The sequence below is a fragment of the Notamacropus eugenii genome, chromosome 1 (genome assembly GCF_028372415.1).
Source record: "Notamacropus eugenii isolate mMacEug1 chromosome 1, mMacEug1.pri_v2, whole genome shotgun sequence".
Classification (NCBI taxonomy): domain Eukaryota; kingdom Metazoa; phylum Chordata; class Mammalia; order Diprotodontia; family Macropodidae; genus Notamacropus; species Notamacropus eugenii.
In genome coordinates, this window is record NC_092872.1 from 515,896,498 (window position 1) to 515,923,829 (window position 27,332).

The window sequence follows — 27,332 nt, forward strand, 5'->3', positions numbered from 1 at the left end:
AAGGTTCCAGCTTTGGGTACTATGAAATATAGACTTTAAAAGATTTATGTATATACGTAATTGAGATATATTCTTAAAGTGTTTATGTAAGTTGGAAAACATTCACAATCCACCATTTAGTTTAAAATATATTCCCTTAAACTAACAAGGAAGGCAACCAAGCCTATTTAAATGAAAATTTTAGTTTCTTTGCTTCATTGCAGCTTAAATAAGTAGATATTTTAACTGTTCAATTTGTGAAATACTGCATTCTAATATGAAAAATCATAGTAAAAATTAAACCAGTTGACTAATGAAAATATTAAATGTATGTTTTGAATCTGAATGAAAGCTGTACAGCTATAAATTCATAGATATCTTAAAGCAGTTAAGAACTTTTTCTTCAATGAGAAAAAAATCCAGGTCTTAGAGGATTCAAACTGCTATTCTAGTCATTTTTAAACAATTTATTGAATTCCTTTTTCTTGGTTTTTTTTCCTAAGAAAAACCATTTTTTAAATAATGAATTTATATATTGTGTTATTTCATTGTGCTTAAAAGTACATGTAGACACATTATAACTGGTTATATAGAAGAGGAAGGGCTCATAATTCTTAAAAACAGTTAAGGAACAGCTGTTGGCATCAAACAGGTAGTTTAAGTTAATTGACAGAACTGTAGCTGTTCCGTATTTCTCTACCTTCTCTATTTGAAAAAGTTTTGATATTTTATAAAAGACAAATAAATTCCATGTGTGGGATACTTAATATGGGTTAGATCAGGCCTGCACAACCTGTAGTCCTCATGACCCACCAAAGGATTTCAGACTGTCCTTGAAAAAATGTGAGGAAAACATCCTTTGTATGTAGAGGAAGTCCCTTGGTGTGCTGCAAGTTTAAAGTAGTGGGCTGAAAGTTGTGCAGGCCTGGGTTAGGTCATTATGGATTTGGGCAGCTAACTAGTGCAGTGGACAGAGTGCAGGGCCTGGAGTCAAGAAGACTCATCTTCCTGAGTACAAATTTCACCTCCGATGCTTCTAGACTTTCAAATCACTTAACCCTTTTTGCCTCAGTTTTCTCATCTATAAAAGGAGCTGGAGGAGAAAATATCAAATCACTCTAGTATCTTTGCCAAGAAAACCCCAAATGAGATCACAAAGAGTTGGGCACAACTGAACATGTATTTCGCCCAAAGTTATTAAGATGTTTTCAAAAATCTTTAACACAAGACCACACACACATTCCTAAGTAATAGTGAGCTTTCTCAAGAAAACGGTAAGTTTTAGAAGATTCTGTATGAGAGTAAAAAATAAGTTTTTGTTCGTTGTAACCCTATAATTTCATTGTAGGCAGTTCTTAGTGAATAGCCTCCTTCTATCAAATGCCCATTAAACATAACAGGTATGCAATCTGATGTCCTAAAATTGGCTTTCTCAGGGTCACACAGCCAACTCATCTCGAAGGCCAACCAAAGCCTTTCTGAACAGGAAGCATGTGCTGTATTCACTGTTTCATGGTACCTCTCATATTCTGTTTTCGTGATTCTGAATAAGAGTAGAAATTAATATAGCTAAATAAAGAGCTAGTGAGCTGTGTAGAAAATTAAATATTACTTATATAGATTAGAAATAGACATAAGTGAAAAAAGCAATAAATCCTTTAATTTAAACAAGTTGCACATAGCATTACAGAAGTTAAGAGCCTTTAAAGACTAAATGTACTTTCATTTTTTTTCAAATATATATACTCTTTTGACCTCAACATATACAGCAAATAAATGAAGGTTCAATAAAAATCTAAGAATGGGGTTAAATTCACTTTTTAGTTCTTTTTCTTAGATTCACTTTCAGTTCTTTTGTTGGTCAATTAAATTACAAAAGTTGCTTGCACTGTATTCAGTATTCTTTAGATATCTGATAATTTTGTTACCCTTAATTACTAAAATATTTCCCTTGTAGGAATTTCACTAGTAAAGAAATTTAAACAATTGATATTTTATTGTTATGGCCCCCAAACAAGTCATATCAAAAATGCCAAAATTTATATTTATATGATGCAGTTTCTTTTAAAAATAATTTTTTAAAAAGACAGTCTATGTTCTTTCCACATTGTTAGTTGAATCTCTATCCAAAGAGAGCTCTTTTCTTAATTTCAAACCTTAACTTGCCCACCAGGGGTCAACCTTTCTTAAAGAAGTTTACTCTGAATTCATTTTCATTACTACAGTTTTATTAACCAGAAACCTTCAAACAACTAGAAGTGCCTCTTTTATTTTGTAAAGTAGAATATAAAATTTAAATTGATAAGGAAAATGAGAATCCTCATCACCAATTTTTGTGAATATGCATCTGTTATACTTTGTTAAATCTTAACATAACAAAAAGGGAGAAAGTACTATATCTAAAATCAGTTCTGCCCTGTACTACAGTGACTTAACAAGTCACTTAACTAACCAGTTTGGGTATCAGTTTCCTCAGCCTTAAAATGAAGGGGTTGGGCAACATAACCCTTCGTTCACTTCCAGCTCTAAGAGATCCTATGACTTCACTCTTTTATAGAGGTTAGGAAACCACTAAGAGAAAAGTAATAGTGAATTAAATGTAAGCAGTATTACATTTTCTAATTTCCTTAAATGAGATAGGAGGTTTTTTTAATTTTTCAATTATTTCTCCTTCAGCTGTTATGTTAAGAAACTTATTATTTGATGTAAAGAAAAATTTTTATCAGTGAAGCGTTATTTCACCATTTGGAAGTCAGTTCAAAAGGATGTTACAGTATCTAAGAGCATTTTTGTAGGAAAAATAGATTTTGCCATTTTGCTTTTGATTCTATTATCCAGTGTTTGCTTTAAAAATAGTATTCAGTTTAGGATGTATACTTTATTCTTATATACTTTTGACACTACAATCTGAAACCTAAAGCTTTTTAAAAAATAAACTGAAACCAAGAAAGAGGTTAAATTATTTTGCTCAAGTTCAATTTTATTAATAACTTTTATTAACTGCTTTTTTTTAAAGTATAATTAGCTTCTTTACTTCCCTTATAGCTTGTGAGTAAATAACTTCCTTTTCCCCCACTTGTAATTTTATGGTTTTGGTTTTTGAAAAAACTTAAAAATTCAAAAAAAAAAAAAAAACTTAAAAATTCAATCAAAATAAGGGTTAGAACATACATTCTGATATTTATAAGAACTATAGCCTCCTTAGTTTGAAAATTAGTATGTGGAATACTTTGGGCTCGTAACAACTTTGTTGAACTTTATAGACTCATACATAGGATTTAGAGCTGTAAGGGACCCTTGGAAGTCATCTACTTTAAACTTGTCTTTTTATGTAAGAGAAATGAGTCTCAGGTGAAGTGAAAGTCACAGTAATGATCATACAGGTAGAAGTGACAGAGATGGGATTCACTCATATTCTCTGACTCTGAGTCCATAAATACTAAAATTGCTGTGAGGATACTGAATTACATAATCTTCAAATTACCATATCTTACACAAATTTGTAAGCCTCTATTTCTTTTGTGAAAGTATGAATTATGTTTTAATAATATTATTTGTAACCCAAAATTCAGGAATGTTATAAAAGCTAAATTGCTCCTGTAACACTCTTAGGCATGCTTTATGGAAATAAATGAAATTATTTAAGGGAAACCAGTTTTAGATTATAGGATTTGGAGCTGAAAGGGATCTTAGAAATCATTTAGCACAACCCCTTTTACAAGTGAGAAAACTGAGGCTAAAAAGAAAAAATGACTTGCTGAAGGTCACACAGAAAGTAGAAGAATCAGGATTTAAAACTAGGCTTTTCTTTAAAGCCCAGTGCCATTTTTGCTATACTCTACTGCCAGCTTCACAATATAAGTAGAAATATACAGAACTTTTGCTATTCAGTATCATAAAACTACTCCGTACTTTCAGTTAACCACCTTCATAAAGTGATGTTTAGTGGTTTGGCTGGCTTACTCTCAGAAAGACAGATTTAAAAGTGTAGACAAAGGAAACAATATGGGGGGATAGGGAGGAGGGAAGGGAATGGTACTTATTTTTACATGAGATGCATAACATAGAGTGGAGTTCTGCCTAAGTTGAACTCTACAGATCCTAAGTTCCAACGTTCCTAATGCCCTACCCAGTTGAATAAGCTTTAAAAAGAAAAGTAGCTCTCAGGACCAGAATTTCTTATCTTTTGGCATTATTAATCCCGTGGAAACGAATGCGGGCTTCTAAAGCAGATAATGTTGGATAAAAGCTCATGACCACGAAGACTTTTTTAAGAGAATATACGGGTGTACTTTTATCGATGTATATAAAGCTGGGAAATGATCTATTTTACATCAACCGTCCCTCATTTTACAAATGGGAAAATTGAGGCTCAGATTTAATGACTTGCCCCAAGGTCTATCCAGGTCTTTGAACGTGAATGGAAAATGAAAAATTACAAAGAAACAACTAACAATCTGTAAAAATCAATTTTCATCTGCAGGAATATTCTCACCAAGCCAGGTGGTGGATGGGAACCCTGGGCTGAGAAACTTAATTCCCCAAATCATTGTAAAATTTAAGGCAGTGCCTTAGAAACTTTCAGCCATTGAGGAAAAATGAATATGGCTTGAGGGAATGTGGCCTTTTTGATGTAACTTGAGAGCAACTTCTTAACTGTGGCAGGTGATTTCCCTTTCACCCTTAATCTTAACTTGCTCTTCAGGGACCCTCTTCCCTTGCCCTACATACACACTTGACTTTTCCACGTGGGTGCATCTTGCCACACACCCCCTCCCCCCCACCAAAAGTAGTTCAGGCCCAGCTGGGGCCTGCGCAGGGATTCTCAGTCCAGCCACCTGACTGAGTGCTAGGGCAGTGCTTTGGTCCTGCTGCCTCCGCCTGCAGTGGCCAGAGGAAGGCGCCAGCCGCACACACCGGAGGAGGCGGCGCAGTGCGGCCATTATTCAAGGCGCCTCCTAGTGGGTCAATAGTAAATTCATTCCACCCCTCGACACACACCTCCCATTCTCGCGAGAACAGGCCCCCTTTAATGATATTATATAACTACCCCAGGGAAGGAGGGGGGAAAAGTTGGTATGACCCACACCACTGGGGTAAGTGAAGTGTAAAGTGAAATCTAAGTGGGGTAAATGCCCCCCCCCAAAGTGGGGGGGAAGGGGCAAGAGCCCCCCCCAGCTGGACAATGAGTCCTCTTATGCTAATGAAGGACTTACGTCACTTCCGCTCTTTCTCGGCCGCCATTTTGGCCAGGGCAGGTTCGGGGACTCGCTCCGAGGCGCCTGTATTGTCTGCTGAGGGGAGACGCGGGATCAGGCCCCCCTCCCCCGCCTGCCCACCGCCGCCTCCGCCGGCCCGGTCCCCCCAGCCGCCCGCCTGGATCCATGAGCTGAACTCACGCACCCCCCACCCCCTCCCCGGCCGCCGCCATCTTGTGCCCCCCCCCCCTCCCCCGGGCAGCGCTGAGGGGGATTTTCTCTTTTACTCTGACGAGCTCCCTCTCCCGGTCCCGCCGCCGCCGCCCGGCGCTGCTGAGGAGGAGAGAAGCGGCCGAGGCTGCCGCCGCCACCGCCGGTGAGGCCGCCTCCCCACCCACCGCCCTCCGCCACCCCTCCTCCTCCTCCTCCCCCTTTGTCTGCACCACTCGACGACTCCGCCGCCGCCCGCCCGGGGACTGGAGGGAGCCGCTCGCGCCTCCGGCGTCTCGTGCCGCCGCCGCCGCCTTCACTCTGCTGCGCCCGCCGCTCCCCCCGGCCGCAGCGGCAGCGGCGCGAGCCGGAGCGCGAGACCCCGGGCGAGCTCGCGCCCCCCACCCCGCCGCCGCTGCCGCGCCGCCGCCTGCCCCTCGAGCCTCCCGCCGCTGGGACCCCCCTCGTCGTCCGCACGCCGGCTCCGAGCAGCCTGACGAGCCCAATCAAGGTAAGGGCTTCTTCCACTGCGTTCTCCCCTATCCTCCTCGATGCACGGAATGATGCACCGACTGGTCTGCACTCCGGGCTGCATGAACTCCTTCCCCCCGCTCCCGCCCCCGCCGCACGAGGAGGGACGGATGCATCCTCTCTCCTTCTCTCCGGTGCAGCCTCCGTCGTGCAGGCTCCGTGGCCACCCCGCCGCCGAGCCTCCGGAGTGTGCATCCCGGTCCTGCCGGGCTTCGGAGGCGTGAAGTGGCCGCTCTGCAGACTTGGCCTGGCTTTGTTGTTTAAATGCGGCCCCCTCCCCCTGCTGCCCGTGCTGTGCGCTCCGGCTGCCGGAGTGCCCGATCCTCCTCTGGTCCTAACGGGGAGGACCCAACTGCCGGCTCTCTCCCTGGGGCCTTGGCATCTTCCCCCCAAAAATTCCCCACCTTTGTAGAAGGACCCAACTGTCAGCAGCAGCAGCGAGACGCAGGGATGGGGGCTCGGATGAATTTTTCTAAAACAAATTCCTGAGCAGACGCGAGCCCCCTGCCAGATCCCACGGTTCTCAGCTCTTTGGGGCGGGGGGAGAGGTCGGATCTGTGAGGAGTGCGGATTGGCACGGCATGCCCCGAAGTGTTGGCTTTCCCAGTGCATTCTTCCTCAGCATGCTGGTTCTTGAACCTCCCTCCCCTTCTGTGCAGAGCTGCAGCATCTCCCGGTTTAAAAAGGCCGGCTTGTGTGGCAAACGCTGCTGGTTGTCGCAAAGTTGGGAATAAGGACAGAAAATGGCAAGCCAGAGAGCAGGAATTACAGACATTTAATGAATGGAGAGTAGTAGCCTCACCGCCCTCTTCGTCACCCCTCCTTCCCTCTCCCATTCCCTTCCTTCCCCTCCTCCCCCCCCACCTGGATGTCTGTGTCTGCTGGAAAAGGCGCGATTGCTTCAGCTCCTCCTGCGCCCAGATCTGCCTTCTGGGCCAGACCCTGGGCTCCTGTTTCCCTCAAAGTCCCACCCCCCTCCCAAAATCGTGCACCTTGATGGACTTGCATCTACTTCCTCTCTGGGTTTGGGGTTTTTGCTGTAACCCCGTGTCTCAGACAAAGCCAATAATTTAATTTAAAAAGGAGAATCCAAGCTGCTTTCTGGATGTCATTTTAACGTTGCTCCCTCACAACTCCCTTTTGTGATGTTCTGGGTGCATGTGTGTTGATTCTTTCAGAAAGGGGTGGTGGTGGGAAGTGCACCACCGAAGCCTGATCCAGGTTTGGTTGGGTTGTGTTTTGTTGTGTTTTGTTTTTTAAATTAAATCTGTATTGTTGCTTCTGGTTTATGGCCTTGAAGAAAATGCCAGCCCCCACCCAAAATGCACCGCAGCCAAGTCGGCTAAAGGAGATGAGTGTTGGAGTCAGTAGGGGGCGCATTCTCTGCACTGGGTAAGGCTGCAGAGGGGGGGAAGGGCCCCAGATGTACAACCAGGATCTGCTTCGCAGCGCCTTCTACAGACCATGGGAAAATGGGCCTAACACACTTAGTTACTCTTGTGAGCTGACATCAGTAGAGATGAGGCTTAGTAAGTAAAGCGCTTCGCTTTGAAGGATGTGTTCATCTTTTGGTTCTTTGAAGGGGTCTGTTTGTAACAAACGTTCAGTCACCATCATGCCCCATACCTAAGATAAGCAGTTTAAACTTTGCATTTTTAGAGTCCTTCCCCAGATCATAGACTTCAAAGATGGCCAGGGTATCTCTTTTTAAAGGTCAGCAAAATGGAGCAAGTAAGGAAGGGTGACAAATAAAAGGAAGGGTTTGTGTCACCCCTCATGACCTAAAGGGCTTTATTAAGCTGTCAGAAGTAAGGTAACCTTTTCCCTCAAAGCAGTATGGATGTCATTTTAATAAACATTATATTATGAAAAGTGTGAACCATAAACTTCATTATCAATATAGTTTGAGAAATGTATTTCCTTCTTTGGTTTTGACTCCTCCATATGTCATTAAGCAACTAAAAGTTCTCTAAAACAGTAAGGAAAGTGCCAGTTTTGTAAGTGTGGAGTGTTCAGTGAGAAATCCAGTCCCCATCTTTACACCATGATGTTCTGAACTTGTACTGAGCTAATGGGTGGCCTAGAGGTAATACTCCATTCTACTACCATTTTGGAGATGTGAATTCAGTTTCTAGTCTTGTGCATTAGACTATGTTGTGAAATCATGTAGTATATTTATTTTGAAGGTTGGGAACTAACAGCTAGAAAGACAAAAATGTCTTCCACTTTCTTCCCCTATTTGCTACTGAAAATAGCCTCAGTTGCTAAAATTTCCTATCAGCCAAGCCACATTCCTCAAGGAGCCAGTTAGAGCTGGTTCCAAAGAGGTGCTTCTGGAAACTAGCAATAACTTGTGGATTTTTGTTTTCAAGTTAGCATTTTTTTATAACTGATTGAGCATGTGTGCTTCTCTCTCTAGTCTGTGCTATCATAGAACATTTTAGAACATTGAACTGGTGTTTTGAGTTGATTTAAAGTATTGCTAGTTCAACTTTTAAAAATTTTTTGACAGTCTACTTTACTCCCAATCCAAGAGGTTCCACAAGCCATTCTTGCTACAAAATATTGTGATTGGTTATTGATTCATTCTCATAGGTAATACGGTTTTTGTTGGAAGTAATTTGGATAAATTTAGGTCAGGAGAGTGATAGGCTTTTCTAGTGATACATAGTTAATAAATTATCTCTTAAAAGTTATTGGTATTAAATGGTTGTTAACATGTAACATTTGGAGGATGAGAAGAAAGAGGCAACAAGAGATGCTCAGGTCTAATGTTATGTGCAAGGAATAGTAATGTTTGCTGTCATGTGGAAGTTTATTTGCTCCTTAGAGGTAACAGACTGATGTCAACCTATGCTGTTTAACTGGAACCTATGTCAAGTTGTTTAACTGGAATCCCAACTCTACTTGGTATTTGGGGAAAAGTTATATTGAGAACTGTTTCGATTGGAAAACAACTTCTGAGACTGGAATTCTTGAGAATGTTGGTTGAGAAATGGGGAAGGTGCTTTTGTTTAGCAAAGTCAGTTATAAATAAAAATATTAACCAGTGTCTAGCAGTGAAAAGCATTCTCTCAGGAACTTTTGGTTAGCTCTTGGAAAGCATCTGTTCTTCAATGTTGGTGTATGTGCATGCACACAGATAAACACATGTGTACTTCTCCTGGTTTTAAACACCCATGTGTTTGCCTATATCTGTCACGTCCCATGATTAGATCTAGTGAAGGTGGCACAAAAGGAGAATGGATATCTTTCATTTACTGAGGGGGGCTCGTTACTTTGGAATCAGTTCTTTTACTCTGATAGAGACAGGGTGAAGAATATTAGACTGAATCTCTGCCAAACTCAAACCATACTTTGAAGGTTTGGTTTTGGTTTTTTTAATATTGAAGGCATAATGTATGATTTACCTTTTTCTCCTTAAAATGTGTGTTGGGGGAGGGAAGGATGTAATAACTTAGTTTTTGCACTAATTAAGATAAAAATAAGACTTTGTTAATGTTTAACATGTTAGTATTGCTCTGTCAGGCAGTAACCAACAGAGAATTTACGACAAATTTCCTAACAGAATTGGTTGGTACATGAACCTTGATTTATGTCAAATTAGTACAATTGTGCTTGTCATGGAAGAACACACCCCTGAAATTTAAGAATTGACAAGAAAATTATAATCAGAAAACCTATTTGATAACTAGGGTAGAAATATATAATGAAGAGTGTACATTGAGTTACTGGTTTCTTTTTAGCTACAGAGAGTGGGATGACTTACAAATCTTGAAAATGGTTATTAAAATTTAATAAGCAACATTTCTGAAATACAGAGAAATCATTCAGCAGTATGAGATTAAGACTAAGGAAATGCACACACTGGCTACAGATTTAATTGAAAAAACTCATTTCTAATAAGGAAAGTGGTAGTTGGTTTGATTGGTGTAAAGAAGAAAGTGGAAATAAATGTTTGGGTATAGGAAAAGAACTAAAAGGAGACTTCAGGTACTTTAATGCATTTTCTTTTTAGAGAATCTACAGACAACAAATGACAAAATTTGAAATAGACTTTTGCCAGATTGTTATATGTACCAGTCAAATCACTTTGAAGTTTTTTAGAGCTCTTCATTTGGGGAAAAAAAAACATTCATTCAAGTATTAAAACTCAGATTTAGATGGAGCTAAATCTAACTCCAGAAATGAACAAATTGAGGTTCAACTCTGAACACCCTTCAGAATGTTAATTCTTAAGAAAGTTTCAAAATGAAAGTGATAGGTTAAATTTTTGTAAATTTTATTTTATTAGATTAGTATTCAATTTGTGGTTTATCCAAAGATGCCAAGGAGACAGTTATGCAATGAACTGTTAACCTGGACTTTCAAAGGATTTTCTGTTTGAAGGAATGTCATAAAATATATTATAGATTCCACTAGGTAAATTAACTTTAGTAATCTGGGTGTAACTTTTATTTACTTGCCCAAGGGGCATGTATATTAAGACAACCTTGGTCTTGAAAATTAATGTTAGTTAAAATTGGATTCACAAAGTTCCTTTTTAATGTATGTCATGTTGTTGTTCATTCATTTCAGTTAGATCTGACCCAATTTGGGTTTTCTTGGCAAAGATAACTGGAGTAGTTTGTCATTTCCTTCTCTGGGTCATTTTACACATGAGAAACTGAGGCAAACAGGGTTATAAGTGACTTACCCATTGTCACACAGCTAGTAAGTATATGAGGCCGGATTTGAACTTCCTAACTCCAGGCCTGTCTGTGCCAGCCTAGAATGTTACATAAATGTGCAGTATGATTAGAGCAGGAGAGTGAGGATGGTAGATATGCCATGGTTTTATAGTGTTAAGTCTGGAAAAAATGCCATATTTGCTGAAGTGAGTCATTGTCAATTATGCCATTTGTGTTTTCAGTTTGTAAACCCAGGATTTAAAATGGATTTGACTAAAAACTTGATGCTGACTGGTTAAATTGCTATTCTAAATGTAGATAACTATTTCCTATGTACCTATTAAGACTCTTTATTCCTTGATTATTTCTTCATTCTTCAGGACATGCATTTTAAGAAACTTGCTTCCATGGTTTATCCTTTAAATGGCATGTGCTTTTTTCTAGATTTCCTCTATACAGGATGACCTCAATCTTACTTTTAACACCATGGGGTTCCTTTGAGTTGTTAATTAGAGAGTAGAGTTATGGGGTTGCTTGTACTCCCTCTTACTACTCCCAGCACCTGTCCCCTGGTCTGGTTATGCCATGCCTTCCTTCAATATGACTTTAATGAGTCAACCTGGGTGGGTTTTGAAAGTTCTTTTGTAGTGGGAAGAAAACCCCTTTCTTAAAATATGTGATTAACTAGGAGATTTTTTGTTTAATTGGTTTTGGTCAAAGCGTTTAATATTGAAGGTGCTTTTATTTGTCTTTATCCCCTTTCCAGGCTGTTGTGAGAAATTGTCTCAGTATCATTGATACTTGGCTTAGTACAAAGCGGTAAAAGAAATCTGTCACTCCTGGAGTCTTTCAAGGACTTCAGCATTATTCCAAAAGTTATGAGTTGGAAAAGACAGGAAGTAGACTACTGGGTGTGGTGAAAAAGAATGCTGAATTTGCTTTGGAAACCTGGGTTCAAATCATACCTCTGCTGCTTGATACAGTTATTCTGTGACCTTGGGCAAGTAACCTCTGGACCTTTTTCCTCTTCCTTAAAATTGACTACTTCTATACTTCTTTCCACTTCTCAATTTGTGGTGCAGTTTTATATTGTGTGAGTAAAAAGGGCTTTATTTGAACATAGACACTGGCAGACAGTTTAGTACCTGGTATTGAAAAGGGCTAATATGAATGTATATATGACAAGATATAAGGAAATATTTTACATATATGAATGTAATTTAAAAGTCTTCCCATAGTTTATTTTACTTTATCAATAAAAATAATATTATTAATGTTCTCTCAAAAATGCATTTATAGTTGTGTTGAGCCACTCATCCAACCATGGGTTATGGTGTGTTTATATAGAATTGGCTAATATGGTTTATTCGATGCCTTTAATAAGGCAAAGCCCTGTTTGTTTATAAAAGCCCTCTTGCTGACCCTCATGGGTCAAAATATTGATGGCCCACATATTTTTTTTGTTGTTTTTAAAGTTCTGTGTGTGTATCTATATCTTCCCAAAGACCTCATTGTCTTACAAGTAGGTAAAACAAGACACAAAAAAGTTAAATGATTTGCTTGAACTAAGACATACGAAGCAATTCCCACATTTGTGTTTAAACCACAATTCTTTATAATGTTCTCATGAACTCTGATTGAAGAAGCCTCCAATGAGTACATCATAACTTAACAGTGATTCTTTACCCTTGTGTGTCATTCACCCAAGGATCTTCAGTTGATGTTTTCATGTAGCAAGGGTAATTGTACTCAAGTGTGTTTAAGTACGGGACCAGTTAACAGCCCCAAAACATCAAAAAGTGACCTTGAAGGGAAAGAAAAATAGAACTCAGTAGTCTAATTTTAGAGTGCAACATTCAAAAATAGTTGTCCAAAGAAGTCTATAAAAATTAAAGTAATGCTTGAACTAGTGTTTGTGTTTATTTTTTAAAGCAAGAATAATATGATGGAGGTGATAAATTAAAAGAAATGTCATTGGCTTTCAGTTAGACATATATGGTACTAGTTTCTCACTGAAAGATCCTCCCTAGATCTTTAAAATTCCTCTCAGGAAACATAAATTGTTTAAGAAATAGCTTTTCAGTTTTGAACAGAGAAAAGAAAAGAAACATATAAGTTTATGGCCTAGGTTTATGCCCCAGTATTTTCTCCAGAAAATTTGTCTAGTAGTTCCTTTCGTCCAATTCACAACTATTTGCATTATCTTATTTTTTCTCTGAGACCCATCCAAAAAAAAATCCAAAACAGTTGGACCTTCAAAAATGAGGCTGATTTGGGAACCTTCATGCCATCAGACCTCACCTGGAGCCCTCTTAGTCCATTTCATATAGTTCATTACTCAAGAGTGTTTCTGGTTGTATAGGAGAATGGGAGAGAAGTGTGTTAAGTTGACAACCTGGCATCCAGGTATTCTTATTCAATGATAATAGGGTGGGAGTGTTCCTAAAAATGGAATTTTGCCAGTTTGAATTAGGGGCAAAGTGAGTTTAGGTAGGAGAATCCTTGATGGCAGGCATGGATTTGGTCAGAACATCAGTTGACTTTAGACAAAGTGAATTTTCTGGGTCAGTTCTGTTCTTTGTAAAAATAGGACTTTTAGGAGTGTTAAAAATAAATACCTCTAGCCAGAGTACTTGTACTCTGGAAATGTCTTGAAAAAACTTGAGATTGTTTAAGTTTCTGAACAAATAAGACAGTTATTGGTTTTTTGTGAAATTTATATCTGACCTATTTGGAATATGAGTAGTATATTATTTATTCTGTCTTAAATCATTCAGGTAGAGGGACATGATTAATTTCAGAATGGATATAAATGTGTATAACTGAATTTCTTCACACAATATCTTCTTAAGAATGATCTCATTCTCGTTTTCAAATCTCCTAGACTGTATATAGAAAGCTTTGTCAAGTGCCATATTTTTTATTATTTACACAGTAGGGTAAAGTACTGATGGTGGTGTCCATGGCACATCATTCCCTTGCCCACAGCTCAGTGATTTCTCTGAATTTTTACCTTTCTGTCAGTATTGAGAATTCCATTTACTAAAAATAGTCAATTAAAGCATCCCTTTCCTCATAATTTCCTCAAATATTCATTAGTGCATTGTATCTTGATAAGATTAATTGGATGTATTTCTGAAATTCTTTGTGGCCAAGGTAATAAACTAAATTTTTTAAAAAATATTGATAGCTTACAGTTGTAGGCAGCAGCAGTAATATTTAAATCCAAGTGGTACCTTCAAAGTAAGGGTAGCCTATATCTGAAATCCATGCAATTCAAATGAAAATTCTAGGATGTAAAGTTGGAATGGGACCTCAGAAATAATCTAGAAAACACCCCCACCCCCATTTTACATTTGAGGAAACTGAAGCCTAAAAAGGTTTTATTTTGCCATGATTCACACAGATGGTAAGTAGCAAAACCAGGGTTTCATATTCAGGTCCAGACTCCAAATCCACTGCTTTTCCACTCTTTAATGCTGCCTCTACACTGCAAATATCCCAAATGTATTTTATACGTTTACAAATGTAGCACACTGTAGTAAAAATTGTAGAGGGCCATTGAGAAATTTGAAACTGAATCTTGGATAGATTACATGTGTGTTTAAAGTATTAATGTGTAAAAAACACCACATTCTGCATCTGTATGCATGTATGTAAATACACATAGTATGCTATATAGATGAAGAGTTGTTGCTGTGACAACCAGGACTTTCTTGCCTTTCAGGAATGGCAGCATTGCAGAATAACTGTATCCAGTATGTAGTTTGCAGACTTTTCAGTAGGTAATTCAGTGCTGGGAAATAATTCAGTTTTTTTATAATGTTTGTACCAATAGCTGACTCAAGTAGAAGAAAATAAGCCTTGATAAGTTTATTCTCCATCTTTGCAAGTTTGAATTGTTTTACTTACTAGTTTTTAAGTGAGTTGCTTCTATTGTTCTCTAAACAGGAGTGGTGTAGATATCAAAGCCAATTCCACACTGACCCTAATAGGTTGGATAAAAGGTTGGTTATCGGCTTGGGCACTTTGTTACCCATCCTAGTTCTTTGCATTTCTCTCATTGTTAACCTCAGTTCAGAGTTTTATCTCCTGTTAGATTATAACAACCTCCTAAATGGTTTCCCTTCCTCAAGATTCTCTCCATCCTGTATGGCCATGAAATAATCTTCCCAAAATACTGACATTACTATAGTGTTTTCTTTTACCAAAAAAAAAAAATTTCATCGTTTTCCTGTTGCTTTCTGAATTGTGTCCAAATATCCTGGCATTGAAGGCATCAACCTACTTTTCCAGTTTTATCTCCCATTTTTCCCCAACAAAAGGTATTACATCATCATTTATTGGAGATGTTCATATACCTATCTTATCATTCTTTGATGGCACCAAAGACCTTGTGTTCTACAATACTGTATCATGAATAACTGGATATTCACCCTGAAGCTTTAGGACATACTAGACATTCTAATAGTTGTAGAATGAATGAATGACTATCATAAGACACTTCAGTTAATTTTTGTGATGGTAGTTTCCCCAAAAGGTTTCTCCATTTGCAAAAGGAAGGTAGTCTTAAACAGAGGCAACTTGTTAAAAATCATGTGTATTTTTAAGGTTACTCAGTAACCAGGATCTGTATTGATATCTGTTCTTACCCTCTAACTGTTGCTGGTACCCCCTACTGCAGTCTATTAATAGATCAAAAACTATTTAATCCTGGTAAAGTTATTTTACTTTTCTTTACCTGGTTTTGGGTACTGATTCTTGGCTTTTTAAAAACATCTATCTGGTATATTAAGAATCACTGGAAAACAGTCATTAGATCAGTGGTATCAAACTCAAATAGAAAAAGATCCCTTCAGGTCGAATATTGACTTAGAAAACCACAAGTTAACATTATCTATGTTCTATTTTATTTTTAATAGGTTTTTATTGATGACTTCTACTTCTTGCATCATCATATTTATTCCCAAGTATGTTCTATTGCATTTTTATTTATTTCATTAAACGTTTCCTAATTACATTTTAATCCGGATCCTGTCTCACCTGCAAATTTGACACCTGACTTCTAGCTAAAACATTGGGCTGAGAATGGGGGGAAAAAACTTAAAATATATTATACAGCGTCTTAGTTGATCACTGACAAACTTCAACTGTGTCACGCATATTTGCAGGTCTGTTTCTTTATCAACTGACTTCCTTTATCTATAATTTCAAGTGACTAAAAAAATCAATTCTCTAAATTGACCTAATTAACAATGTAAATGTAATTTGAAATGACTTTGTGAGCTAGATATAAGTGCTCATTTACTGTTGAGAATGCCAGTTCCCAGATTTCATTGACTACAATTGTATTAACTGTTTTATCTGAAAGTAATAGGATAAAAAATTTTGATAAATTCAGGGAAGAGGGTGTTGATTAGTACCTCTAGTGCATAGGTTATGGGAAAGTTTGTATAACTTACATAAATTGCAATGTTTAAGCTAGAATGTCCACTAATAATCTGAGCATAATTTTGATTTTATTATATCTTTTCTATCAAAACTGGTTTTTTAAAAAATTATTTAAACCTAGAAAGGACCTTAGAGTTTATCTAGTCCAGCCTTTTCATTTTACAGATGAAGCGGTGGACATTAAGGAACTTTGCACACTGGTTGTTGTAGAGTGGATTTCTACTTGGGTACAAGTTGAACTTAGTAACTTTGATGTACCTCCCGGCTGCTATAGTTATGTGAAACTTAGTTCCCTTTTTCTTTACTTGTGTTTGAAAACCCTTCAAATTAATACTAACATCAATCAAAATATATCAGTTTCACATAGTAAATTTTACTGACCTTACATTATAGACTCTTAATGAGAAAGAATTTAAACAAAGAATTGATAGAAGCGGAACTTTCTCAGTATTATAAAGGATTATGTTTCCACTAACATGTTATCTTGAAGTTATTGGGGGCTTTTTTCTTAAGCCCCCTCTTTTTTTGTAGTTCTGCCCATGTATAAATTAATATGAAACTATGCAGAAAAGCTCTGTTCTGATGTCTTAGAGCTAGATATTTTAGCATCTGTTCAACCCCCATCGTCTTACAAATGAAGAAACTAAGGTCCATAGAAGCAAAATAACTTGCCTAAAGTCACACAGAGTGATAAGTGAAAAGGTCAGGATTTGAACTCATATCTTCTGATTTCAATCCAGAATGTTTTCTTTTATACCATATTACTTCTCTAGTAAAGTACATAAATGTACTTCTAATGAAGATTGAAGGAAGGGTCTGTGACTCCCCCATCATGATCTATTGCTCTCCTTCAGATTGTTTTTACAGGATTTCAACTTGGCCCCAGCCATACTAGCAAGGAAGCTGTGCTAAACACTTTTGGAAGTTCCTTACAATTTTCAAGCCACCAGGGTTCCATTAATACACTGAAGCAATTGCTTACTTAATGGTATTCTAATGGTCTGGAAAACTTCAAGTAACTCACTGTGTGCCTCATTTACATCAGTGGGAGTGGTTCATTCACCTGTAAGATCTGACTCTGTAATAAAGAGATGCTAAAAAGAAAAGATCAGCTTGTTGCTAGAGAGAAGTTAGTGATAACACCACTTTTCTCTCTCTCTCTTTTTTTTTTTTTACACTAAATTGTGTTTCTGCTATCAAACTACAGGTTCCTGAACTATTCTTACTCTTCGTTATTCCTTGGCTCAAATTGTATCAGTTTATGGTATCTTAGTAGACAGGAGCCCTTTACATTTTGCTTTCAGGATAGCAGTTAGATTCATCCATTGCTTAGTCTCACAGACTAATTATACTTGAACTTTGGTGTTTCTGCTGCTGATCACAGTGTCCTACCTAGATTCAGTTGCCCAATATAAAAGTAAAAATAACTGATAATGTTGGAGGAAATTTTAGTAACTTAAATCCTGAATTATGACTGATTTTTTTAAAGAGTAAAACTCATACATGAAGTACTTTAAGATATAAAAAACTCAACTTGAATTGAACCTGAGTAGTTGTAGAACTACCTAGACGTGGCTTTTAGTGCCCCTGTTTTGATGATTTGTCAGAGTACTTAAATTTTTTTTTTAAACGTACATCAAGCCATGCACTAGATAGTTGAGTTTTTCCTTCTCGCTTATTTTGTTTAAAATGTGAAATTTCATAGGTTTGCATTCTGGGTTATAGAAAGAACCACAGTTTACATGAGTAAACTTGCATGAGTTGATTATCTTGTCTTTGTTAGAGGAATGCTGTCATACAAAATTCTGAAAATTGTATAACCCTCTCCCTAATTTCATACCAATGAGCTAACAATTCTCTCCACATATTATCCTCCCCGAAAAAAGGGATGAAACACTTGAAGTCAAATTTTTTTTATGAGTAGGTTCTGTTTAAAGTACTGCAGAGAACTGGGAGGGCAGAAAAGCCAATTGCATTAAGGGTATACCTTTATGGTTTACCAAAGTAAACCATCAGTTACCCAAAGTTAGAGTTCTTTTGGGAAAATGTTGGAATTACCATTTGAACTGGATAAGCAATTTCTGTGAAATTAATTTGACTCCCATCAGAAGGATTACCAAGCAACCTAGATGTTTCTGCTAGAATGCTATTGCCATAATATTTGAGAGAAGACTTGAGTGTTTGACCACATGGAAGTCTCCCTTTAAAACAATAACCTTTGTCTGTGTCTACGACTTTGGTTTTATATTTCTAATGACCATACCAATCTAAGGATATAACAATATACAAAATCAGTAGCAACTAAAGCTCAGGGCCCTATTTGCATCAAACATGACCCTCCGTGGCTACTGGCTTCAGCAGTGGCATTAACTCTTGAAATCCAAAGTTCTCAAATCTGAGTTCTTATTTCAGTTTCTTACCACTATTTGGATGGGATTCTCAGACATGTGAGATGTTACTCATCCTGTCTTTGTTCACGTGCCATGGTAGATAAGAACTTAGCTTGACCAGAATGAGTAATATGAAGAACACTGACTAGAAATTTAAAGACCTGAGTTAAGTAGTAGCATTATCAGTATAACTAGCTGTACAACATTAGAAGACTCTATAAGCCTTTGTCTCCTTATCTGTGAAATGAGGAGGTTGGACTAGACAATCTCTCAGGTCTCTTCTAGCTGCAAAGCTCTGTGTCTCTCTGATTAAATATAAATTCCTTGAGGGTAGGGACTGTTCCATTTTTTTATCTTTGTTTCTCCAGCTTCTAACACTTAGTAAGTGCTTAAGTATAGTATAGTTGATTGATAAAAATGTATACTATGGTAAACTGAAGCATTATATTGTGGGGTGGATCCCTAAGATTTTGTCTAAAGGTGCATATTGGTTTCACAGATGTGTTTTCTACTGGTATCAGAATGCTTGTACCCTTAATTTAAAGAAAATTTTCTGGATCTGATGATAGTTTGATTACCCCTACCACCAATGCTGATCACAATGAGTCTTGTTACCGCAGCTAATTTGTTATTGATTTCCTTTTAACCCAAATAAATATGATGATAGTAAAGTAACAAAAACAAAGGTCATGACCTTACTGTGAGGAGGGAATTAAACCGTTGAGTAACATGCATTTTAGCTAAAAGTTACTCTGCTTTTGCCCATTATAATTTTGATATATATCTTTTCAATATTTGAATGTCTAAACTTAATTATAAAGAATTTAACAATATTTTATTTTAAGAAGATAATTTTCCCCTCTAAAACTAGAGGTAGTTTTACAGTTGAAGCTTTGTTAAATTTATTGAATTGTTAAATGTGATCAAATTGGGAGAGTACTAATTTTAGTACTTATTTCAGTAGTGTTAACCTTATGGAAGAAAACGCCAAAAATTTATTTAATCTTTGTCTCTTTCCTATTCTGTCTTTGTTATTAGCAGAGTAATATGTTAATGTATGACTAACCTTAAACTGTAATTTTTGTAAAATATAGAAATTTATCTTTTATTGCAGTTTTGATTGATGTACAGCTGTAGATATATGCTATCTTTGGGTTTAAATGAGATCTTTTTTGAGTATCACAACTTAATTCTAGTCAACCCTGTGTGTTTCTGTATTTAATGTTTAATACTCATCAGAACTTAATTTTCTTATCACTGTACTGCTGTTCCCTTATGACTCATAAGCATCACTGTCCCAGGACTGTTGAGGATAATGTGAGAAGAAAAGTTAAAAGTAGCGAGTGAGGTGGTGAATGACCTTTTTTCTTTTAAAAGTTTCTGTCATTTGAGAGATCACAGCTGCCCCAGCATATAGGACAATGAAAAAGCTTATATTCATGGGTGTGTGTTTTGTTATATTGAGCAAGAATAATTAAGAATTGATGGGTCCCAATTCCAATGTATCTTGCTGTAACTATTCAATCAAGAATTATTATAATATAGATTTTATACAGTATATATTTAAATCTAAAAACTTTTTAAAATAGATTTAAATACGTTTCAGATGTATTAATATAGTAAAATCCTATGAAGAGGATGGATTCATAACCTGAGAAGCTTAACTGAGAATTTCAGGCATGCAGAAAAAGTAGAATGTTCGTTATTTGAGGGTAGGGACTTTTTGGGGGGACAGAGGTGTCTTTTTTTCTCCAGAACCTAGCACAGTGCTTCACATACATAGCAGTCACTTGAATGTTTGTTGAATCAAATTGAAGTTATTTTTTTTTAATGTGCACCCCATCTTGAAAATTGTAAGCAGTTTGAGTTAATACATATAAAGTATTAATTATCTTGCCATAGGACAGAAAAATAATTAGAGTAGTAATAGCTAGTATTTATTTAACACCTTAAGGTTTGCATATCATTTCTCATTTGTTAAGTTATGTGATCCTCACAACAACTTTGTGAAATAAAACACTAAAACTATGTGAGGGTGTTTTCTTTTTCTGTAATGAGTTTTTATTATTAAGGAATCTTAACTGTTTCCATATTGAAAAACCTACAGAATTTTGCCCGTGTATTAATGTAGTACTTTACAAAAACTTTAATCCTATTCATGAGAATCTTATTCCTAAAATACCTTGTCCTTTCAGGAGAATTCTAAATATAATATAGCAACTTTTAGCTTAGAGCTTCATTATAATTTATAGCAAGTTCCAAAATCTGAAAGTTACCCAGAAAGATAGTTTTACCCAGATAGTTTTGAGTAAACCATTCAAGGTCATGATCCTCAAAGTGGTGTGTCATTCCTTTCAGCTTCCTTTAGGTTTGTCAGCCCATAGAAATGCTCTCTTAATGATGCCTTGAGTGTTTCTGGGCCCTGGGGAATTGTGGAGTTTCAGGTACTTCAGATACAAGTTGAACTGATGGGAATTCCTTGCTTTTCTTCTTTCTGCTTTGTGATAGAAAAAATAATTTAGAGGGTCAACTCTGGTTTCCATCAGTTTCGCTATTTGATCCTTTTTGCCACCAACACCAAAAATAGTCTCCTCAATTCTTTAGGAGCAAGACAGTCAGGGACACAGTGAGCAAATGGGCGTTATTGTTAGACTTTTCAGAAGCAAATGTTATTTGTTCAACTCAGAAGATGGTGTGCCATTTATCACCATTAGTTATTGCCCTGTTGACAGTCCTCTATTGGTTAGCCTTTAATCAACCAAAGTTAGGGTGTAGCTTTATTCTGGTTGTATGAGTCTTTTATGAACTTCTCAGAGAAACACAGCAGGCATTTTTTTTTTAATAGAACTGCGACAGTAAGGGAGTTTTTCAGTTTCTTTACATAGGTAAGTACATATACCGGGTCTTCTGTTAACATAGACTTGTTTGTTGGAAATGTACATTATTAACTTACTATGATAATAATTTAGTATTACCAGGAAGAAGAACTTAACAGAATTTATCTTGGTTTCCATTTTGGTTTTTGCAAGAAATTTTTTGTGCTCTGATATGATTTCAGTATTCCACTTCCTGTATCATTAGTGCTGGGTAAATGAGTAGTAGACTTCAGGTCAGTGGAAGTAAAATTTAAAATAAGCAATATTTTGTATAGCCTTTAAAATTCATACTTTGTGCTTATTAGGAAGGCTGGAGCCATTTTCAGTTATGAGAGTACAAAATATCAAAGCTAAGTACATTAAAAAATAACTGAAGATTTTATATAGCAAAATGCCACAGTCAGGCTTGACTGTGAACAGATTTGATCCCTGTCTGAAATTTTTCTTTGTGTTTGAGATTCTTCATACCTTTTTCAAATACAACTAAGGATCCTTAACTTTATTTTATTTTTTGGTAAGGGGCTTCTATGTGCATGGTAAAAACTAAAAAGAATGATCATAGTAAGGACCAAATAGGTCTTTATTTTCACTGGAACAACAATATATTTCTGTAGTTCTTGACAACTTACAGCAGTTTTCTTCACCACCTCTACAATTGAAAAAAAGCAGTTAGAAATGAGGGCACTTGCCCAAGATCTGTAGCTAATATGTAGTGGGTTAGAACTTAAACCCAGATCTTCATCCAGCTGCTTCTCCAATTAAATTAGTCCTTGCTAGATATTCAATTTTTCTTTCTCATTAAAATTCCTAAAAATGGGGAAAGTGAGATACTATCTGGAGGTTGTTGTCATAATTGATGGGCTTTGCTGAAGAAATAATACAAATAAGCAAGAGTACCTGATTCTGTTCAAATCTTTCATTGGGATACTAAGCTGGCATAGTTTGTTTGAGGGTGTGTAAGATTTTTCCCTTCCTTTTCTAAGCCAAAACAGCCATTAGCTTAGCTGTTACTAGTGTTGCTAGAATGATAGCTGGACATAACCTACTTCCTTTCTGACTGTAAACCTACTTCCTTTCTGACTGTCTGTGATGAGATGGGGCAATTGGTAAAGTTATCATTTCTTAAATGGTGTTAATTAGGCTTGAAAGTTAATGTTGTGTTAGCATAAGTAAAGTTTGCACCTTGTTCATGTTATATCCTTCCTTATTCCTAGATGAAGATTAAGCAATAGCTGGAGTTGCTTCAGGGAAAGGAATGATTAGGCTTTCTACTTCATAAAAATCAAAATATTCCATTTCTGAAGGTAACTTGGTATACTGGGAAATGGATTAAAGAATTTTTAGCCTATATAAGTAGGTATTTGTTTTTCCTACCTTTGTCTACCTCACAGGACCAACTCTTAGGAAGAAATTTCCTTTGTATTTGTAGTGATTTGGGTTCATCTTTGTTTTACTGCAAGGTTACAGGTGATAATGATAAAAATATTTGACATTTATTACTTTCTCAGAAAATTTGTGTCCTGGGTTTATAAGTAAATGGTTAGCCAACCTCATCAAGACTAATATTTACCCTTAGCCCTAAACAATTGGTATGTTCTTAGGCTATAAAACTTGATAAGGAGGAGACAGGATCAGTTCTTCAGCATGAATTTCACATCAGTCTGTTAAATTTGAACAGTAATCATCACTTGGTTTGTTAGATGCCTCTATTTTCAAAATGCTTAGATGTATTTAAATTTAAATAAACTAGCTACATTTTTAAACTTTTTAAATTTGTTCCCATAAAGCATTGAGTTTTTTTTTCAAAAAGTAGCAATTTTCTTTTGGATGATTTTGAATCTTGATTTGTACCAGGGTATATTGACTGAAATCTAGGTTCCTTTATATGTAATAAAACTGATCTTTGGGATGTTTAACTTTGTTATTTATTGGGGTTAGACATCCTAAGGGCATTGACAGTTTCTGAAGTCCAGATGATGAAAAAGTCCCATTCTCAGTGTTGCTGTAGAGAATTGTAGCTGAGGAGGCTAAAAAGCCACGGCTTTACTCTAAGCTTCATGAGTTCCATAAATTTTGTATTTCCCTGAGCTTTTAATAAATATTAATGAAATAAATTGAGTGAATGCTAGAATGAACCTTTCTCAAGAGTACAGGTTCTTCAAAAGCAGGCCAAAGCCATATCCCTATGCCTTTCGTTTGTAGCTCTAATAGCAAATTTCTGTCCTCTTCATTCATGGTTACTGCTGTAGGAACCTAGGTATGGGCAGGGTTGTAGTAAGGGATATTGTGATTCTACTTGTTTAAATATATGTATAAATTTATAAATATAAATAAATTTCTGAATGCCAGAAAATTCTTCTCTTTGTGATATTGAAGTATTTACTTTGTATTAGGTCATGTTACTGTGAAGCCTTTAAAATAAAAAGCCTCTGGTGGAGCTAATAGGGTGTAATTTTTAAACCTTGCCTGGAGTACCCACATGCCTTGTTCCCTTGTGTTCAGGAGCAAAAGTGAAGGATTGAGCTCTCAAACACCCTGTTAGGTGACTTAAGTCACAGGATTTTAGAGTTGGAAGAGATGATAGAGATCAACTAGATTCTAGTCTAACCCCGTTGTTTCACAGGTGAGAAAACTGAAGTCCAGAAAGGTTAAGGGTTTGTTTATGGAGCAGAACTCAGGTCAAACCTAGAACTTCTGAATGCAAATCTAAAGCTGCTTCACTTCTACCAATTTACCTGGGAAAGAAGTCACTGGGGTGTGAGGCTGCATTGAAAGGAGCATATGGAGTAGGTAGAGTGGGCCATTGCATGTTCAACACTCTACTTAGTTATCTTTAAGTTCTTAACTACAGAAATTTTTGGTTTCATTAGTATGGATATTACAACTCTCTTTGCCTTAGTTAAATGAGTTGTTTTGACCAAAGCAATCAATCTCCAAATGGTATCCCTTCTGGTGATGAGTCCTTTCATAATTAGCTACAGATTGTCAGAAGTCACAGGGAAAACCAAGTCCATCTTAGAGTTATTTAAAACTGGTAGGACTTGCTAGGGCTAGCAAAGTGCCAGAATACATTAAAGAACCCAGGGTAACCTCCACTGTATAAGCAGGACTTAAGTGAAAACTTTCTTAAAATCTTCCTTTAAATTGCACATAATCCAATCTACTTCCATGGGGTAGAGAAGAACTGATTGGGGCCTTCTTATTATCTCTCCTTAGACAAAACTTTGAGTGTTTAATTGTGTTGATTCTGTCACTGCTTCTCATACTATAGGTTATCAACCCCCCAATCTCTACTCAGGAAAATAACAGTATTGACACAAGGAGCTAAGCACTGCAGTATGTCCCTATTTTCTTCCTCCATCTATTCTTGGCCTCTGTTTTAGTTGAATATTCTTTAGTGTTCATTAATATTTAGGAAACTACTTAATTAGCAGACAAGAACAGTACATAAACACAATTCCAATTATTTTACTATATTGTCAATAAACAGAGTGACCTCACTGACTCCACGGTGATGTAATCTTTGTATTTTACCAGGCAGGTAAGCAATAAGCTAGAAATAGTAGGACCTGTGAATTATGGCTGGAATCAGCACTAATTAGCCTTTGCTCTCAATCTTTTTGACAAATTTTTACCAAAAGAATCAAATCCATCAAAGAAAGAGAAAGTATATTAACAGTAAGAGATGCGGTGGAAACTGTAGGGATCCATTTGTGGAGGCTAATAATGCAGACTTTAACTTAGCTGGTTCTAGGTGTAATGAGTTGCATTTTTTTTTTCTGTGTACCTTACAATAAGAAATGACACTTCTCTAAATCCTTTAACTCAACCTAAAGGAGCACTAACTAAAGAGATAAGGCTTTGTGTCTGATGTATCAGTGCTTACAAATAAACAAATTTACGGCCCAAATCCTAAAAGACTCTTCTCAAGTTTTCAGAATTCTGAGTTGATCAGTTAAGTATCAGGTGCTAGTTAATCTGGAAAGCTTTAAAATATCTTCAGTTGAGCCAGGTAGACACTTAGGATTCTTGTTGTTGTTTACAGGAGAAAGTTATATGAGCTGTTTTATAAAAGTTTCCTTCAATGTTACTCTTATACTATCAGTTTCAATTATACTGATTCCAGGAGAGCCAAAAAGATATATATTGGAAATGTTTACTATTTCTCCATGAGGCAGAGAAAATCAGTATCGTCAGTCTTTCCTTGAGCAAATTTCAGTTTCTAAGGTGAGTTGAAATTTACATGGAATGGCCCAAATCCTGGAGGTTTGATTTGTCTGGGAAATTTTTGAATTGAGCAGAGATGAAAGATACAGTAGCTCTTTTTTGCCCCCTCCTATTTCAGTCATGTTCTAATTATTGATCAGTATTCTTTTTAATTAGCCCATTACAGTTTCATATTTCCTATACAAAAGCCTCTCTAACTGCTAAGAGTGCCTTAAAGGTGTCAGAACTAGTTTATTTGGACTAATAAGAAATCAAACTAAGGTATTTTTTTTGGAAGATCATTTAATCTTAGGCTAATTTTGTCAAAAGTTTAACAAATAAGTAAAATTTACCTTTACAGTGTTGGTTCTGAGCTCTCATATAGTGATTACAAAAACATTTGTTTGCAACACAAGTGGCTTAGTCTTCTTTCTGTAGTTGGCCTAACATTAAAGAAATTGTGTTAATCTTACTAAGTAGTCAAGAAGACCCAGTATATTATAACTTAATGGTTATTATGCATATTTGACTTTATCTTTTTCAATTGGTGATTAAATCAAATTATATTGTTTAGCTTTATTTTAATTTTCATAATATGGTCAAAAGAATTTTGAATCAGAGAACCTAGGTTCAAATCTTGGTTCTGACACTTACCTCCCTTGTCACCTTGGAGCAAGTCATTTAATGGGCTTGAGTCTCTTTATTTTCTATAGGAAATATATATTTCTATTTTCGATAGAAACAGTTTGGATTAGATGATCTCTGAGGCCTCTTCTAAAACACTAAATCCTGTGATTTTTGTTTGGACTTTATCAGGCATTTTAAGTTCAGATGATTTGAGTCAAGTTTCTGGATCTCCATTTATTACTCTGAATTTGAATTACATTATGAAGTTAAATTTTTTTAACAAAAAAAGTTATATTACAGTGTTGGGTGTATTGGCTACATTATAGGTATGGCTAGAGGTTTAAGTTTAAAAGAATACTTTATAGGGAGGGTTGTTAACCCTAGCATTTGGAAAGATCTGCTTTAGTACTGGGTTCTCCATATCCTAGCATGTCTTCTTTCTTCTCCCATCTTTAAAAACAAAGCATTTTCTTCAGTTTTGCATAGTTTCCATAAATAGGTCTATCCTGGGGTAATATACAAACATGCACTGGACTTCCTGGACAGCAAAAACTAATTTCCTTTGGTGTCTGCCACTATCTAGTAAATAAGAATTAGGCCTCTCAAGAATTGTGCTGTCCCTCAAAGAGTAATATCTCACTTCACTTAAAACAGTTGGTCCTCTGGTTCTTTATTTTGAGTTTGTCAGAGTTGAGTTTCTGTTTGTTTTAGGAATTAGCAGGTGAACTGAGATTTAGAAAGACTGTATTTATGATCACTACAGTTCAAATGTCTGCTTCACTCAGTAAATTTTCATTTTCCCATGGTGATTAGACACTTTAAACTGTAATGAAACTTTGTTAAATTAGAAAGGTTGGGGGATACTTGTTCTATCACCCCATTGAGAACAAACTAGATGGAAAAGCATAACTACCTTTTTGTCAGGTTCTGCATAGTAGTGTTCATGATTCCAGCATCAAGCATTGGGTACAGCAAGTAATGAAAATTGTATGCATTTTGACTAACTTTAAAAAAATTTTTCCCAATAGAAACTATGTTCCAACTTCCTGTCAACAACCTTGGCAGTTTAAGAAAAGCCCGGAAAACTGTGAAAAAAATACTTAGTGACATTGGTTTGGAATACTGTAAAGAACATATAGAAGTAAGTATTGCATATTGTGCCACCTTTTATTTTAAAATGTAAGTGGTTGGAAC

At 36.6% G+C, this 27,332-nt stretch overlaps 1 protein-coding gene across 2 annotated transcripts in view; it reads left to right on the forward strand.

Annotated features, from left to right (window-relative positions):
* Positions 1-5,471: 5,471 nt before the first annotated feature.
* Positions 5,472-27,332, forward strand: part of ADNP (activity dependent neuroprotector homeobox) — a 31,392-nt gene continuing 9,531 nt past the window's right edge. The window contains exons 1-2 of one of the 2 annotated variants that reach the window (XM_072633551.1): positions 5,472-5,553; positions 27,167-27,279. In XM_072633551.1, coding sequence (XP_072489652.1) covers positions 27,172-27,279 — 108 coding nt within the window. In that variant the 5' untranslated portion in view covers positions 5,472-5,553; positions 27,167-27,171. Of the gene's footprint in view, positions 5,554-5,798; positions 5,899-27,166; positions 27,280-27,332 lie in introns of those variants that run through there. The other variant, XM_072633550.1, reaches the window with a different exon arrangement.